The 17073-nt window shown below is 40.8% G+C and overlaps 1 protein-coding gene across 1 annotated transcript in view; it reads right to left on the bottom strand.

The window, feature by feature from the left end:
• ANTXR1 (ANTXR cell adhesion molecule 1) overlaps positions 1-17073 on the bottom strand; it is a 258924-nt gene that overhangs the window by 186025 nt on the left and 55826 nt on the right. The window contains exons 4-8 of the mRNA XM_006049074.4: positions 15600-15681; positions 15038-15071; positions 13377-13456; positions 10745-10813; positions 9198-9278 (exon numbers count right to left, since the gene is read on the bottom strand). Of these exons, the coding sequence (XP_006049136.1) occupies positions 9198-9278; positions 10745-10813; positions 13377-13456; positions 15038-15071; positions 15600-15681 (346 nt within the window). The remainder of the gene's footprint in view (positions 1-9197; positions 9279-10744; positions 10814-13376; positions 13457-15037; positions 15072-15599; positions 15682-17073) is intronic.

Here is a 17073-nt window from a genome sequence, read left to right as displayed (position 1 = left end):
AAACTATTTGATCTCTAATAAAATTTTGGAAAGAAAAAAAAGATAGTCACCTTTCCTAAGTAAATTCCATTCCACATTTAAAACTCAATAGACATATCACTCTAGTACTCTTGCCTGGAAAATCCCATGGATGGAGGAGCCTGGTAGGCTGCGGTCCATGGGGTCGCTAAGAGAGCGAATTCACTTTCACTTTTCACTTTCATGCATTGGAGAAGGAAACGGCAACCCACTCCAGTGTTCTTGCCTGGACAATCTCAGGGGCGGGGGAATCTGGTGGGCTGATGTCTATGGGATCGCACAGAGTCGGACACGACTGAAGTGACTTAACAGCAACAGACATATTTATTGTTAACTATGGACCTTATCCTAGATTCCTATCAGTTCTACAGAATCTGAACTTAAAATAAAAATTTACTAACACACAGAGATCTTTCTAGGATTCATTCATGATTTTATGTATAGTCATTGTTGTGTTTAGTTGCTAAGTTGTGTCTGACTCTTTATGACCCTGTAGACCCTAGCCCTCCAGGCTCCTATGTATAGTCATGCATAATACCAAGTAAATATTCCAACGTGCAAGAAAGACATGTTTAAGAGATTACTGAATTTTAGACCATAAAGTTTATTATCCTCAAAACATGCAAGAGTTTTTGTCTGGAGAGGGGCATCCAGCTTATCTAAATATATGGTACTCTTCTCTTAGTTGCACACTCAAGGAGAGTCTGGTGTGAAGGAGCACAGGACAAACAAGGTTTTGAAACTGAGGAAATTCATCGTTTTTCTATGAAACCACTTTCCTCTCTTGTTTTCAGAAGGAAAGCTCAGATAACTGTGAACTCCAAGATGAGGTTTATTTAGTAAGACGAGCTTGTTGATTTCATGAATACTGGCAAAGTCAGTGGCCCTCATGGGGAGCTGGACCCTGCAGTGTTTCAATGGATTTTGTCTAAATTCTGCTATTGCTTTTACAATAAGTCTTAACAGATTCCTAGATATAGGAAAAGGAGCTGGAGGGTGTGGGGTTGACCTGAGGATTAACTGAACATACCTCCCTGCAATCTCTTCAGCCTATTTAAGTAATGGGAATTTTTATTACATTTGGATTCTTTACTGAGTTAAATAGAAATAATAGCTTAGCTGAAATGCCTGACCTGAATGTCTGTAAAGTCTAATTAATGACTCCTGAGGCAAATGATTTTTTAAAAAGCTTTTCCACTCACCACAAAAACTACAATTAATTCTATTTATGCTTCCAGGCCTGCCAATGTGAATGCAGCACAAAATGCCATCTTTTATAGATACAGTCCTGGAAAAGAGGGTAGGGAAAGACTAAGAGGATTTTACAAGAAACAGAGCCACAAAACTGCCCATGTGTGGTGCCACGTAGGTCACGAAGGCTCCGCAGTCCTTGGTGCCGCTTTGCAATGAATTCTTATGCTCAACCCCACACTCAATGCCACAGGGGGAATACAACAAAGGGGGCGGGCTCTGTGACTACACAATTCAGCAACTGACCAGGAGGAAACGCAAGGGCCAAGCAAGTGATGCCAACAATTAGCGCCAGTGGAGTTCAAGGCAGGGAGAGTTCAAGGTGCAGGAGAGAGCAGGCTAGGCTCCATGGAAATGAGAGGATGTGAGCAGAATTTTGAAGTTGAGACAGAACTCCATACAGGATTTAGATGGGGCAAAGGTGGAGAGGGCAGTTTCTTCCTTCACAAACAAGGCTGATTTAAGAGAAGGGCTGCTGCTGAAATGAATCTCCCCTTCTGCTAGCCCTGGAAGGAGAGCTGGTTCAGTTAAATCAGGTACTTTCCAGGACTACAGGCATGTGATGCAGATACTGTTTTTTTTTTTTTTTTAAATGTGGAGCATTTTAAAAGTCTTTATTGAATTTGTTTCAATATTGCTTCTGTTTTTTATGTTTTGGTTTTTTTGGCCACAAAGCATGTGGGATCTTAGCTCCCTGACCAAGGATCGAACCAATGCCCCCTGCATTGGAAGGTAATGTCTTAAGCACTAGAACCCCAGGGAAACCCCAGGGATTTAGATTTTGATTGGAGAAAAACCCTTAGCAGTCCGTTGTGGAGGAGAAGGCAATGGCAACCCACTCCAGTACTCTTGCCTGGAAAATCCCATGGACGGAAGAGCCTGGTGGGCTGCAGTCCATGGGGTCGCAAAGAGTTGGACATGACTGAGCGACTTCACTTTCACTTTTCACTTTCATGCATTGGAGAAGGAAATGGCAACCCACTCCAGTGTTCTTGCCTGGAGAATCCCAGGGACGGGGGAGCCTGGTGGGCTGCCACCTATGGGGTCGCACAGAGTTGGACACTACTGAAGCGACTTAGCAGCAGGAGCAGCAGCAGTCCCTTGTGGGGTCTTGGAAGAGTAGATGGGTGGGAAGCCAGGAAGATGGGCTTTGCCTTTTGTCAAAGCTCCAGTAGGGCTGGACGAGGGGCTTTCACATTCCCATGAGGGGAAGGGAGAAATTAGCACATGATATGGTTACCATAAATAAAATAAATATATATACACCATGGAATAGATCCAGTCCTCACTTTCAGTAGTTCTTACAGCTTCCTTGATAACAAGGATGTTAGTGCCAAAACTTGCAAGAAATCCTTTCAAATATAGTCGTTTGCTCAATACTTGTTTATAGTTGATCAAACATGCAGAAAGCTCTAGGCACTGACTCACCCCTCTAATTAGGAGGAAGCCCTATGCAGGCTTAAATATTTATTCTAGAGAAATGCTCCTGGATGGATATAATTTGGTGCCAGTGACTGGGTTCTTCTCAGAGACCAAGTGTGCTTGGTTCTAGACACCGCCCTTGATTGCAGGAGAAGTGGGGACAGTGGGGAGGAGGAGCTGGCACCATGGTAACCAGGTCAAGCGTTAGGATTCAAAGCTGCAGACCCACTTCAGTGTTATCCGAAGCCAGCTTTCATGCAGGTTCCCATTTCACTGCCTGCAGCACTTTTGAAAAGGCAAACAAAGACCCAGGAGCCTCGCTGGACCTTTGCTTCATATTTTCACTTGAGGGCTGGCACTGCATTCACCAGTTGTGGTCAATGGAAACTCCCGGAGAAAGCCACAATAAGAAAAGGCAAAAAAATAGTTTCTTCCTTTACAGTTTTACTGGCTTAAAGGGCTCCAACCTTCTAACCTTCTAAATTTTGTTTTATAATTTTATCAACTGAATTCTGCAAAAACAAGGAATTCTGTCCTCCGAGGTAGAGTCCTGAGCAAATGTGAAAGTGAAGATGTTTCTTTCAGCTGTGGCAAGCTGCCAGCCTCTCAAAATGATGGAATTTCATCCACTGAGCAGAAACTGAGATTTTCAGAGATGCTCTCCACCTAATAGTAAATGGCAAAGGTTCTCCTGCCCACCAATGGTGCACTCACACCAGAGCACGTGCCTGGACTCTGGTCTTGTCTTTGCTATAACTGTGAACTGTGTTAAGTCATTTCATATTCTTGGTCCTCAGGGTCCTCTTCTCCGAAATGGAGCTGCTTCCTGGCCTACCCACATCAATCGTTAAATGCTGTGGTCATCTTGTTATGGACCTTAGAGACAGAACTGAGTCTATTCTGGATCACTGCCCACTGCTATGCAATCTTGGACCAGTTAGCTAATCTCTCTGTGCTTAGGGTATCTGCTTCTATGGAAGGAGTAATAATATCTACATTTAACAGTAGGAGTGAGCATTCGATGAGATGACTATGTAAAATGATTCTCACCGTGCCTAACAGCTAAAAATTCACTAAATGATGACTTATTTTTAACCTTTCCAAGGAAATTAAGGTGGGAGAAAGCCTGAGCTCTAGAGTCATGTACTTGGGTTCCAACCTTGATCTCCCCATTAGAGCTGTGTGCCCCTGTGCAGGGTATCTGAGCCTCAGTTTCTTCATCTGTTAAATGGGAATATTTCCTTCACAGGGCTGTTATAGTTTTTAAATGGGGTAATATTTAAAAAAAAACATAAATGGGGTAACATTAAATGAGAAAAAGGAACAATATTTGGTACCAAAATAAATTACAAGCTTTTCTCTCAGCCTATTCCCTGTGTTGCACTGATGGGAGATTAAAATGGAAAACAAGTGAAAGCACTTTGAACTAACACATTACACAAAATCTGAGTGCTTCTTCCTTAAAGTAGAGAGGAATGAAGGATAGTAAAAAGATCAAAACACAGGAATCATATTGAGGAAGCAAAGAATCCCAGGACTTGCTGCATCCATACCTTAGATAATCAGTTCCCTATAATCCAGTGATTTTCCATTTCCTCAGACATTCACAGCCCAGTATTGTGGAAAAAGCAGACTCTTTGGACCCAGATGTGGGTTCAACTTCCCTCCTCCACCATTATAAGTGGGCAGACTTGGGCAGTTTATCTAACTGCCTACACCTCAGTTTCTTCACCTGTAAAATGGGGATAATAAGTCCCTCTTGTGAGAGTGGTTGTGGAAGTAGTTAACAAAGGAGCTGGTAGAAGGAAGATGCTCAATAATCATAGTAATTTTTCTTCTTTTTCACAGGTCTCATTACTATTGGTTCTGACTGTTTATTCATCATCCAAAGGGGATAAAAACCATGATCTCTAGATTCCCTGAGCATCTTGATTACAAACATGGTCGTTCCTTTGTTGGACTTTGTATTGGCCATGGTTGCCTATTGTCCTTACAGTAAAATACCATAGTTGTCAAGGCTCCATGTGATTTAGCCACTTCTTGCTTCTTCCTTCATCGTCTGTCATTTACCATCTAAGCCCCACTTTTCTTCAATTCTGTTATACACCTTCTTAGGGTTCTGCTCTGCCAAGAATGTTGTAGCCACACTTTTCCAATGAACAACTCCATTTCACTTTGAGGTGATCTCTTCAAAGGAGCCTGCGTTCTTTGCCAACCACTTTACTATTAATCTCAGTTGTATGTTACTTTCTATATACTATGCATCACAATTTAAATTATACATGTGTACTTATTGAGTTGTTTTTTCATGTGTTCTTCCCACTAGATTATAAGCTCCACCAGGATAGGGTCTCTATCTGCTTGCTGCTGCTGCTGCGTTGCTTCAGTTGTGTCCAACTCTGTGCGACCCCATAGACGGCAGCCCACCAGGCTCCCCCGTCCCTGGGATTCTCCAGGCAAGAACACTGGAGTGGGTTGCCATTTCCTTCTCCAACGCATGAAAGTGAAAAGTGAAAGGGAAATCACTCAGTCGTGTCTGACTCTTCGCGACCCCATGGACTGCAGCCCACCAGGCTCCTCTGTCCATGGGATTTTCCAGGCAAGAGTACTGGAGTGGGGTGCCATTGCCTTCTCTGCTCTATCTGCTTACGTATAACCAAATGGCCAGAGTCTACCATAAAAAGTTTTCAATGAATATTAGAGGAATGAATAAATATTAGCCCATGAATCTTGACTGGGGATTTAAAAACAAGGTCACTATTAAGAGGTACAAACTGCTGTATAAAATAAATAAGCTATAAGGATATATTGTACCACACAGGAATATAGCCGGTATTTATAATAACCTTAAATGGAGTATAATCTATAAAAACATTGAATCATTATGCTGTACACCTGAAACTAATATTGCAAATCAACTCTGCCTCAATAAAAAAAGAAGGTCACAGTGGATCTAGAACTTCATGAATTATCTGAGCTTTTGAAAGCTGCTCTGCACTCCTATTCTGGATAATTAAGCCCAGTCCTATTTTATTATGAGAAAAAAACTAGCCACAAAACAACATCCATGGGAAAAAGCTGGAAAAGATTCTTCAGATGGGGAGAGGGGATACAAGAGTTTTCTTTTCAGTATCCAGAAAGAGAAATGAACCCACTTCTTAAAATTAGTTAGCCAACTTTCAGGCCATAATTATTTTTGTCTGACTTGAGAAAGATGAGCTGTGCTGTGTTTGTCCTCGTTTTTCTGTCCAAGCAAATGAATTAACAACTGCAATAAACATGGGTTTCAAGTATTGGAAGGATGGAAACCACCAGCATAACTCCCAGATAAAAACTCACAAGAATGCTATCATTCAGCTAAAAGGTTGGAGTGTCAAATTATTTTTTCCCTTTTTGGAAGACAGTTTTACTAAAGTTTCTTAAACATCTTTGGAGTGATTTCTACTGGAGGGGTAGGGAGAGCTTTACAAACATCTGAGCTCATACTGAGCTTGAATGAGTTGCTAAGGCTGAAACAGTCAAAGAAAACACAATTTATACAGATAAAAATACTTAGATTATTTGGGGAGGAACCAACTCCTGAATGATGTGGCATACCACTCATAAGAATCTTGGAACGAGTAAGAGTTGTCCCTGTTTAGAACCCAGCCATCTGAAGAAAGGACTTCTACAGTAGCCTCATGACTGGGCTTCTGCCTCTGGGGCCCCTCAGTATCCTTTTTATATACAGAGACACTGCTATCAGATTCTCTTCTTAAATATCACTTGTTAGATGTTCAAATGCTTCAGTGATTACACTAAGTTGGAGTTAAAATTCCTTCCAGGCTCTCATCAATCTGCTTCCAACCCAATGTCTTAGTTTATTTCTCATTATTCCTGACTCCTTTACCCAAACTCTCCCAGACAGATTATTGTCCTCAAAATATGTTTGCTCCTTTCCATTCTTTGGGCTGAGGTCATATTATCTCTTCTCTGGAGCTATCCATCACCCATCCCTGGTCTTTTAGGAATTTAGGTCTGCTCAACTTCTCATGAAGTCTCCAGTCCAGAACAGTTCACCTCTGAGCTGCCACAGGATTCATGATCAGGCCTGAATCCTGTTTTTAATCATCTGGAGAAATCACTATTTGGGTGTTGTTTTACATGCTTATTATGTTTCTTGTTTATACTGTCAAGTGTGCCACATTGACCTCAGAAGTTATTTACAGGACCCCAGGGGTCCCTCGCCTGGGGATCCATAATTGGAACTGATAATCTTCTATCCTTTCAATTATTTCCACTTTCTGATTAAGGTACTCTAAGTGGGTTTCTGTTTCTTGCAATCACATCTTAAAGAAGATGTCTGTCATATGTACATGTTTAGGATAGGAGCTCTCAACTTGGGGTGGAATTATTTTTTCACAGTTCTGGAAATGTAAGGTCATACATATCGATGTTCTGAATGTACAACATCTGGGGCACTAACTAAAAAGTGCAGATTTAAAAGATGCAGGTTCATAGGCTCCATCTCATACTGATTCTGATAGAAGCTCTTGGGGACAGACCCTGGGAATGGGTAGTGCAGACAAGATTCTCCACGTGATCATTATGCATATTCAAGAAATTCAGAGGATCAGGAGGAAGCTAACACTAAAGTTTCCTGTGTGGTAGTGAAGGGATGTGGAAGAGGAAATAATTCATATGTCTTGAGTACTGATTATGTGCTTGAAAAAAATATTAGGCATTTTCACTGGTGTTATCTCTTGTAATCCTCAAACAAGACTACAATGTATGTCTTATCATTAATCCCCTACACAAATATGGAACGAAAGAAAATACCTCATCCAAGGATCTACACATGATAGTTGTTGGGCCAGCCTTTAAATTCTGGACTGACCAGCTCCAAAGTTCATACGTCTCACTCTCCTTTCCACTCTGCTGGGGTTCTTAGCAAACCTTGGAGGGAGGGAGAGGGAGCATCAGGCACAACAGGTTGGGGGCTTCCTAGGTCAATCTGCAGAAGCTGGACAGATCCTGAACTCCTGAGGAGTAATCCCTGGATTAAAGCCACACTGACATCTTAAAAGGACAGTGATCCTCTGAGCTCTGAATCTGCACCTTGGACCCCAAGTCTAAAGCCTGGTGAACTCCAACTGCAGACACTGCTGGCTGTCCGCCTGGTTCCCAGACCTAAAGGTGGAGGCTTTAGCAACTCTGGACTTTATTACGGGTACAGCACACACACAGGCCTTTTGGCTGAAGCTTCAAAGATCAGCATTCTCCAGGATTCCACTGGACCAAGGGTCTAGCTAGGGGATGGATGGTAGAAAAGAAATCCAGGAAGCCAGGTCATGTTCATTGATAGGAAAGGGATGATTAAAAACAAAACAAAACAAAACCAGGTTGTGATGGAAAAGAGGGCTGGTGACTGTGCAAACCCTGGGGAACACGGAAACCCTCATATTTTACAGTAAGGTTGAACTATTACTCAGTTATAAAAAAGAAAGAAACAATTCTATTTGCAGCAACATGGGTGGACCTAGAGATTATCATGCTAAGTGAAGTCAGTCAGACAAAAGACAAACATATGATATTACTTAAATGTGAAATCTAAAGAAATGATACAAATGAACTTATTTACAAAAGAAAAACAGACCCACAGACATAGAAAACAAATTTATGGTTACCAAAAGGGAAAGTAGCAGGAGGGATAAATTAGGAGCTTGGGATTAACATATATATACTACTATGTATACAACAGATAACCAACAAGGACCTACTGTACAGCATAGGGGACAATACTTAATATCTTGTAATAATATAAGAGAAAAGAATCTGAGAATCTGAAAAAGAATATGTGTGTGTGTGTAACTGAATCACTTTGCTGTATATATACCTGAAACTAACACAACATTGTAAATCAACTATATATATTAAACAAACAAATGAGCCATGAAAAAACAGAGAAACAAGAACCTATGTTGTGACTCCAGGTAAGTTCCATTCATTAAATAAATAAAAGTTTAATATTAAAAAAAGAAGCCTTTTAAAATCACCAGGGAAGATCTTAAAACTCCTGTTCAGATAATCATCAACGGGCAGCCAAGGTAGAACACCACTGGTGGAAAGTACCTCTGATGAGCAAGTGATAGGGGTTGAGCCTGCAACGGTCTGAAGGGAGGCTGCAGTCAGTTATGACTGGGAAAGCTGAGGTCACTCAAGAGCACAGCAATGGGCCACAGTGCTTCCAGTAGGAGAACTGCCTGAAGTCTGGCTCACTGCCAGAGCAGGACTCCCTTCCATTTTTAGTTTTCCACTGTAGGGTGAAGAATTGGCACAGAAGAATAGAAACACGTGTGAAAGGCAGGAGGGAGAAGTGGAACACAGCAAATACGAAGATATACAAAGGCGTGTGTCTCAAGAATAAGACCACCAGCCTCAGCGAGAGGCAGTGGGGCCACTGGGCAGCAGATCAGGGGGCCGGAAGGGCCGGAGTATTCAGTCCCAGAGGAAGTTGCTCTACTCACTGAGTGGATGATGCCTTGCAGGGCCTGAAAGCCGTCATTCACCGGAAACACGTGATCCTTACTGTCCGCAATCCGGGCCAGCTGAGAACACAGCAAACACAAACACATACGGAGACGTGTAAGGTTCGGACACGGAGAACCGGGAAAAGCCACTGGGTCCAGGGGGCTCCATCGCATGTAGAACCCGCAGGAACTGAAGGGCTTGCCTGGGCGCAGGGGCCTCACTGCAAGGCCCTCAGTCATAATGAGCTTACCAGCCGCCCTTCTGGAGCGGGTCCGGAGAGTCGGCTCCAGCTTTTACGTTTGTTTTAATGCTTGTCTCCTTGGGAGCAGGGGTAAGATTGCGCAGCGAGATGAACATTTGGCCTGGGTTGATGTATTTATGGATTTGGGGGCAGGCCATTGGCTCATTTCTCTCCCATTCAACCACATTTCTATTGGCAACGATATTTGAATCAAACAGACTCAGGTTTCCTTTCAGAGCAACTTTAAAAATAAATTCAAGCTTTGGTGTTGGGTGAGGTCAATGAATGGGGACCCTTATCTTAGACCCAAGCTGCTCATTCAGGGAAGAACCCTTAAGACTGGTTTGGCTGCTCCTGCTTGATGGAGCAGAGGACTGAAGAAAGGAGAAACTGATCTGTGAGCTTTTCTCCTCCCAAATTTCTGTCTAGTGCTGAGACTGCCACAGTTAGAGTCAATGCCAGGATTTTTACTGATTGCAAAAGGAACACACAATCATTGGGAAATTTCAAAAAACCCAGGAGTATTAAAAAGAAAAAAAGTTCATATAATTCATCTGTTAAAAAAGGTTCATATAATTCATCTATCTATCTACCCATTTGTCCATTCATCCTTCATCTATTATTGTTAATTTGATATATATAGTTATTCATACTTTTTCTATACAAATATATTTTATTTTAAAAAGTGGATTCGTACTATTCCCAAAACAGTTTTTGTTACCTTATTTTATTCATTTAGCAACATATCACGAGTATTGTCCATGTTACCAAAACAAAAATAAATTATGAAGAACTAGGTTGCTAACACATTTTCACAATTTGCTTATATATACCTGCACATACTTTTCTGCCCACTGGCCAATTATTTCCATTTATGGGAGGGGTATTGAAAATGCATTGTGTTTTTAATGAGATAAAAGGGATGTTTGCCATTTAAATAAGAAAATCAGATTTGTCAAAATAAATTTTAAAAAACCAATCTGTTTCCAAGTTAATTTCGATCTGTTTTGACTTCTTGGCAATTTAACATCTACTAAAAGACTTTTCACTGAACTGAACTGAAAAGTCAACTAGAAAGGATGCTGCCTAGATGCTCTGTGTTGAAGACCCTCAAGTGTATTTGCAAATGGGTTCACATCCCTCACACATCCAATGACTCCCTTCCTGTTTAGCATTCCTGGAAAAATCATCTATCTAAAGGGTATTTATACTGCTGATGTACCCTCCTCACCAAATGCATATGTTTTCTATCATTCACAAGCTTAATATGCTCCCAAGCATGAAGAAATCTAATGTTCATACCTGTGTTTCATTGAAATCCTTCACGCCTACACAGTAAACAATTGCACCGAGATCTCGGGATCTGTTTGCCTGGGCCAATGAAAAATGACATTAGAGTGAGAAGCAAAGGCAAATGCGGTCCTTTTGGATCAGCCAGACTAATTGCAATAACCAGGTATTTGTTGAGCATCTACTGTGTGCCATGTACCATAAGGGAGAGGGCAGTCCCTGTCCCTGAAGAGTCAATACTCCAGTGAACATCATATTCTAATTCAATATGGTAGATGCAAAGGGCGTGATTAGTCTAATGGGAGGTGTTGAGAAAGATCCACAGAAGTAGAGTCTTGATGAGAAACTTTGAATGACGAAGGGAGGAAAAGGAAATTGTAGGCTAAGTCATATTAAATATTCCGGGGAAATAATTATCTTTTCTGTTCCTCTGATGGATTTTTATTGACATAGGTTCTTCTTTTGTAATGGCATCATGCTCTGGCAGCAAGGTTGTAATCTTTGGAACCTGATATACCTGTGTTTGATGCTTGACTTAGCTCTGTGAAGTGTTTGGGGGATTAAATAAGATAACATATGCAGAGCTCCTCACATGAGGCCTAGAACAATACAGATGGGCATCAATGTCAGCACCTTTGTGAATAAGGGTTTTTTATTCCCAAAGACACAGGGTCAATGGTGTGGTCCATATTTGAGTGGGTGAACCTATGACCTTCTCTACAATTAAGTATTGAGAGGGCAACACAATGAATAATATACAGATTTTGGCTTGGTTTTAATATTTGATTTATTAAAGACTCTTCCAGGTTTTCTAGGTTGTTTGTTTCAGAATAGAAAACAAAATTTGTAATTCCTTGGTATACGTCAATACAGTAGGAAATTAATAAATAATTGATAGGAAACATATAATAGGTGCCCAATATATGCATATTGATTTCAATGATATCCTTTTATCCCCCTTTCTTAGTACTCCAACCCACTTATGATTAACCCTGAATTTTAGAAGGGACAGAAACGTACATCTTTTTACCTCCAAGTTAGAAATTATTTCTTGCTGCTTTCAGGATAAAATTAACTTTTAGATACAGTCTAGCCCCAGCCTTATCTGCAACAACTTCTATATGACATTTCTCCTCTAGCAGGGCTTTAAATAGAATTATCAAAAATGGAAAGGTTCATTTTCTTTCTGTATCTTGAAATGTATCTTTCTGTTTCAGACACCCTCTTCCTATTGGCAGTGGCACTCCAAATATTTTTCTAAGTTTGCATGTGCCATACCTAAAATTCTTTTCTACCAATCCCTATTTTAAGCCTGTCACTTATCATTTATTTTATATTCACTTATTCCCTTATTAGGGTTTTTACTTTGATTGCTACTTTGCATCTAGATAAACCATTTTGCATTCCTATTATATAGTTAGTTTCAACTTTTTCTAAAGTTAGGAATTTCTATATAGGAATGTATTTTCATATAGGAATATATTGTTTCCCAGATGCTCAGGAAGTGTCTGTCATAATTTACTCATGTGTCTCCCCATTGAGAATTTTGTACAAGTTAAGGATGGGGGACAGTAATGTGTTTACCCACTTAATATCCTCATGCCCTTTGCCAACAGAGCCTTCAAAAAGTTGAACATTATTACATGGTCAAGTCCTTGAGGGCAGCAACTGTGTCTTACGAATCAATGTTTCTCTAGTCCAGCAAAGTGCCCATACAGGTCAAACTCTAAGTAAATAGTGAGTGAATGAATGAATGAATATATACTTCTGGCTTGTGGAGAAAGCTGAATTTAAATTAAATAGTAGTCAAGAGCTTCAAGTAAGGGTAATGCTCTTATTGATTTCTCCTCAAGAGGCTGGCATCGCCCTTCCTCCCCGCCTGTGTTTCTTCTTATCGTGTTTCTTTTGAGGTTGTCCTGAATGAGCCTTTGTTACTAATGAGGCTTCAATACATTTCTATGGTGAACTGGTTTCTTTGGGTTACTTATACATATAGCTCGAATGTGAAATTTGAAAGGAAAGAATTTCCTAAATATAAACATCACTTTCAAGTCCTAGACAAACCTCTTTTTCTGAATCTCTTTATACAAACTGAAAGCTTCATTTAGAAAGAATTCCTTTAATTGCTTTGGGGAGTACTTTTCAAGAGCATAAAGAAAAGGAAAAAAGGAATATTGAAGGAGAGCTTGCAATTTACTTTGTCACCAGTTAATGTTCAGCTTTGATTCTTAGTAAGAATTTCAGTGATGAATACATTTTGACAAAATTGGCCCTTACATATTTCAAGTAATTCTTTCCCCTCCTGTTTTTAGTAGAAATGAAAGAAAAATAGTACCAATGGATTTGTTAAAAAATGATATAGTATTTCAAAACTGCTTTCAATAAAGAAAGGCATGACAGATAAATTTTATCCCCCAAAGTAATATGCAAATATTTTGTAAAAGGGAAAAATACCCACCATGTGTGAGACATGTGGATTCACTTTAAAAATAAACTGTTATTATTTTTCACATATGGGACTCTATTTTATCCGGGGATTTTACAAAGAAAATCTATCATTTTTGCCCAAGTAGAGAGACTGCAGCCCATTTCAGAAGGAAGAAGCCCTGTTTGTATGTCAGACACAGGCCAGGCTGTCTCTTACCTCCCTCTCTGAATAGAAGAAGAGGTCCTCATGGAGTTCTCCATCAGTCAGAGCAATGATGACGCTGGCTGTCCTGTATCCTGGTCAAACAACACAGACCCACTCAGTTCATCCTGCCACACCAAGAAAACCCCCTCAGCCCTGGGAGTCTATCTCTTCAAAGCTGCACCATCTGAGGTTCAGTATTGTGAAAATCAGCACCTTTTCTTTTGAGACTGGAAGTTGCTCCAGCATGAAGAAGAATATGGAACAAACTCTAAGGGGGAACATGTTTTGTTTCTGGGTTGCCAAGTCTTGTCTTTAAAAAAGACCAAACCTTGTAAATTGGTCACTGGACTGATAGCTGGGGGGCTGAGGGTAGCTACAGGGAATCACACATGACTATTTCCTAGGAGCAGTCTACCTGAGTCTTGCCAAGGCCTGAGGGCAAACTTGAACACCTGGGCCATCCAGGTGTCCTTCTCACATGCTGTCCTTGACTGCATGCTACATACCTTGAGGAGTTTGGCAAAGAGGAACAGAAGTGATTTACAAGTTGACTGGAGAAGGAAATGGCAACCCACTCCAGTGTTCTTGCCTGGAGAATCCCAGGGATGGGGGGAGCCTGGTGGGCTGCTGTCTATGGGGTCGCACAGAGTTGGACACGACTGACGCGACTTAGCAGCAGCAGAAGTATTACAGCAGTTGTCAAAACTTACTAGAATTCTGTCAATGATTTAGAAACTTCTAGTAACATTGTGTGTCAGTTGTTCAGTTGTATCCAACTCTTTGCAACCCTATAGACTGTAGCCCACCAGGCTCCTCTGTCCATGGAATTCTCCAGGCAAGAACACTGGAGTGGGTGGCCATTCCCTTCTCCAGGGGATCTTCCCAACCCAGGGATCCAACCCGGGTGTCTCACACTGGAGGCACATCTGAGCACATATGAGCTCACATCTGAGCCACCATTGCTGATGATGTCTTTGTATTAACAACTGTTGCTATAGATACTGGGTCTGTCTTATTTGTTGCAGTTTAGAGTAAAATAGGAAGTGGACACCTCTACAGGTCTGGGAGAAAAGTCCCTACTGTAGTGCTGACTCTCTTTTTGGAGATTTGCCTCAGATAGAGAAATGTTACCCATGAAAGATAAGGTAGTAATAGTATATTAACGAAAATAATAATAAATATTATTTCCATGTGCTAAACACACTAGCAAGTGCATTTCATGCCCTTCCCCCATTTAAATGAAGGAACAATGAAGCCAAACTGGTATCTTAATCTAAAATCATATCCAGTCACAATGATGAAGAGGCTTGGAGCTCAGAGAAGGACAAGAGAATTAAATTTGACATAAAAATCCAAGACTTTACTAACTCATCCAAGTATTTATTAACTTGATGAATTCAGCATGCAAAACTGGTCATGAGCATTACAAACTGTAGCCCATAATGAGATCTTAATTACTTTTATATAACTTTTTGGGGAATCATCAGAGCAGTAGAATTTGACCTGGTACATGCCATCTTTCTATGTGTCCCTTCTCTGTGATGAAGTGTGAGTTCAAGGATCTGAAGCAATATCATATGTGTCTTTTGAAACAGGAAATTACTGAGGTAATTTTTCAGAAGGAAACACAGAAAAAAAGTTAATCATAATGGTAATTCAGAATATAGTCTTACCTTGACTGTTTTCATAATAAATCTGCTCACTGGCCTGAAAAACACATGAAAAAGTCATTAGACATATCTACTCTTTGCTACAACAAATGCCATTATGGGCAGTGGTCTCTGATGTTGGATCAGTTCTTTATGTAATTCACCCAGGTTTCACTCAAATACCAATGGATGACATTCATCTAAGGTTACCTTGGATCAATATCTTACTTCTCATAGACTGGGACTTGTTTTTCTTAAGACTGAAATGATGAAATTCTGTCTCAACCTCTGAAGAAATATATAGAAAGGCTACCCTGGGAATAGAGAGGACTTGTGTGTGGCATGATTCATGAGCATCAGCCAAGCATTAGCTGAGATTCTTCATCCAGTGTCAGGGAAGGAGGAAGGAATTTCATTTATTCAGCTCTTTTGGATGGAATTATTGGGTACACACTTCTGGGAAATTTTTTTACTCTTGCCATTGAGTGTGGCTTAGTTCCGTTAAAACATGTGTCTCATCTCATCAGTCATCCCTGTTTCTACATCACAATCTACATTTGGAGTTTAAAACTCTTTTTGAAGTTACCCTTTCAAATCCTTCATGCATGTAAGTGTCTCCTCCTGGCAGAACCTTCTGGAGTTCTTCTAGCCCTTGACGAATCTGTTCCCTGAAATCCAAAGACACCCTGTTAGTCTTGTTTTTATTTTGCTGTTGATAGTCACATGCATTAGTCTTTATCTCCATGGATAGTCTATATTACCCCATTTGTCCCCTAAAAGCCTATCGGCAGGAAAGTCTTTGCAGTAAATCATCAGTTTAGGGCAAGCCATAGTGTAGAGTAAATGAGATTCCAGGGACTGAGGGAAAGGACACTTCTTCAGGAATCTGTGGGTGAAAATTTTCCATTCCCTGGAACAGGACAAAGTTTTCACTCTACATTGGAAACAAGTCTTGAGATGCAACTGGTCTTGAAGTAAACATACCACCCTAGGCAACTTTATATCGAGATGCAAAGGGCTCATGTAGTCCAGAGAGGGGCGGGTACTAACAACCCAGGGCAAGGTCACCACAAGGACCACAGGCAGGAGGGACAGGCGTCTGGAGCAAAACGCCACCAGCACCATTGCGCCAGAGAAAACCAAGTAGTCAGCTTTGAAAATAAAGACCCTGGCAAGCTGGGCTTTCCAGGACACCAACAGTGTTTTCTGTGGGCTGGAGTCCATGTTTTCTTACTTTGATTGCTCAAGGTGGTAGTGGTGCAGGAAGAGGAAGTGGTTATGGTCTTGGGAAAGGGTCTGACAGCAGTGGAAAACATGAAGCTTAGGGGACCAATTAGAATCTTTGTGGACCATTCCCTTAGGGATGTTAGATGTCCACATTCACATTCCCATCAATTACATAGCTAAATGGCAACCCACTCCAGTGTTCTTGCCTGGAGAATCCCTGGGACAGGGGAGCCTGGTGGGCTGCCGTCTATGGGGTCGCACAGAGTCGGACACGACTGAAGTGACTTAGCATAGCATACTATGCTGAAAAGGGCAAGAAAGTGTAGTTTTTGACAAAAGAAAAAAAAAAGAACTTCATTCACGAATAGTAAGCCCATAAAGGGTTTGAAATTATTCTTCCTCCCACTGGAGTTTCTTTAGGAGCAGAGGGTGGAGATGCACAATTTAAATTGGGTGGGGAAAGTTCTTTTCAGCAGGGAAGGAAACTAATGTTCACTGAGCATCCACTAGATACAGGCCCTACACAGATTTCTGATTTCATCCTCATAATAACCACTCCAGGTGGGTATCATTGCCCTCAGGTAAGAAAATGAGTTCAGAGAGGTTAGTTAAGTAAGAGAACAGAGGCTTGACATCCAATCTGCCTGATTAGAAGAAAAAAATTTTTTTGCCTGGATTTCTACTTTGCCAAGCAGCATAGAACAGTGAGAAGTTTTCAGTAAAACTTGAATTAATGAAGAGCAATGGCAAATTTTAATACCATCTGTGTACTAATACTGTGTCAAACAGTTTGAAAAATACATACAATTAATTCACTTATGCCTTATGATAGC

This window comes from Bubalus bubalis, chromosome 12, assembly GCF_019923935.1.
Source record: "Bubalus bubalis isolate 160015118507 breed Murrah chromosome 12, NDDB_SH_1, whole genome shotgun sequence".
NCBI classification, from domain to species: Eukaryota; Metazoa; Chordata; class Mammalia; order Artiodactyla; family Bovidae; genus Bubalus; species Bubalus bubalis.
Note: the sequence above shows the minus strand (reverse complement) of the source record. Positions and strands in the feature narration are given on the sequence as shown.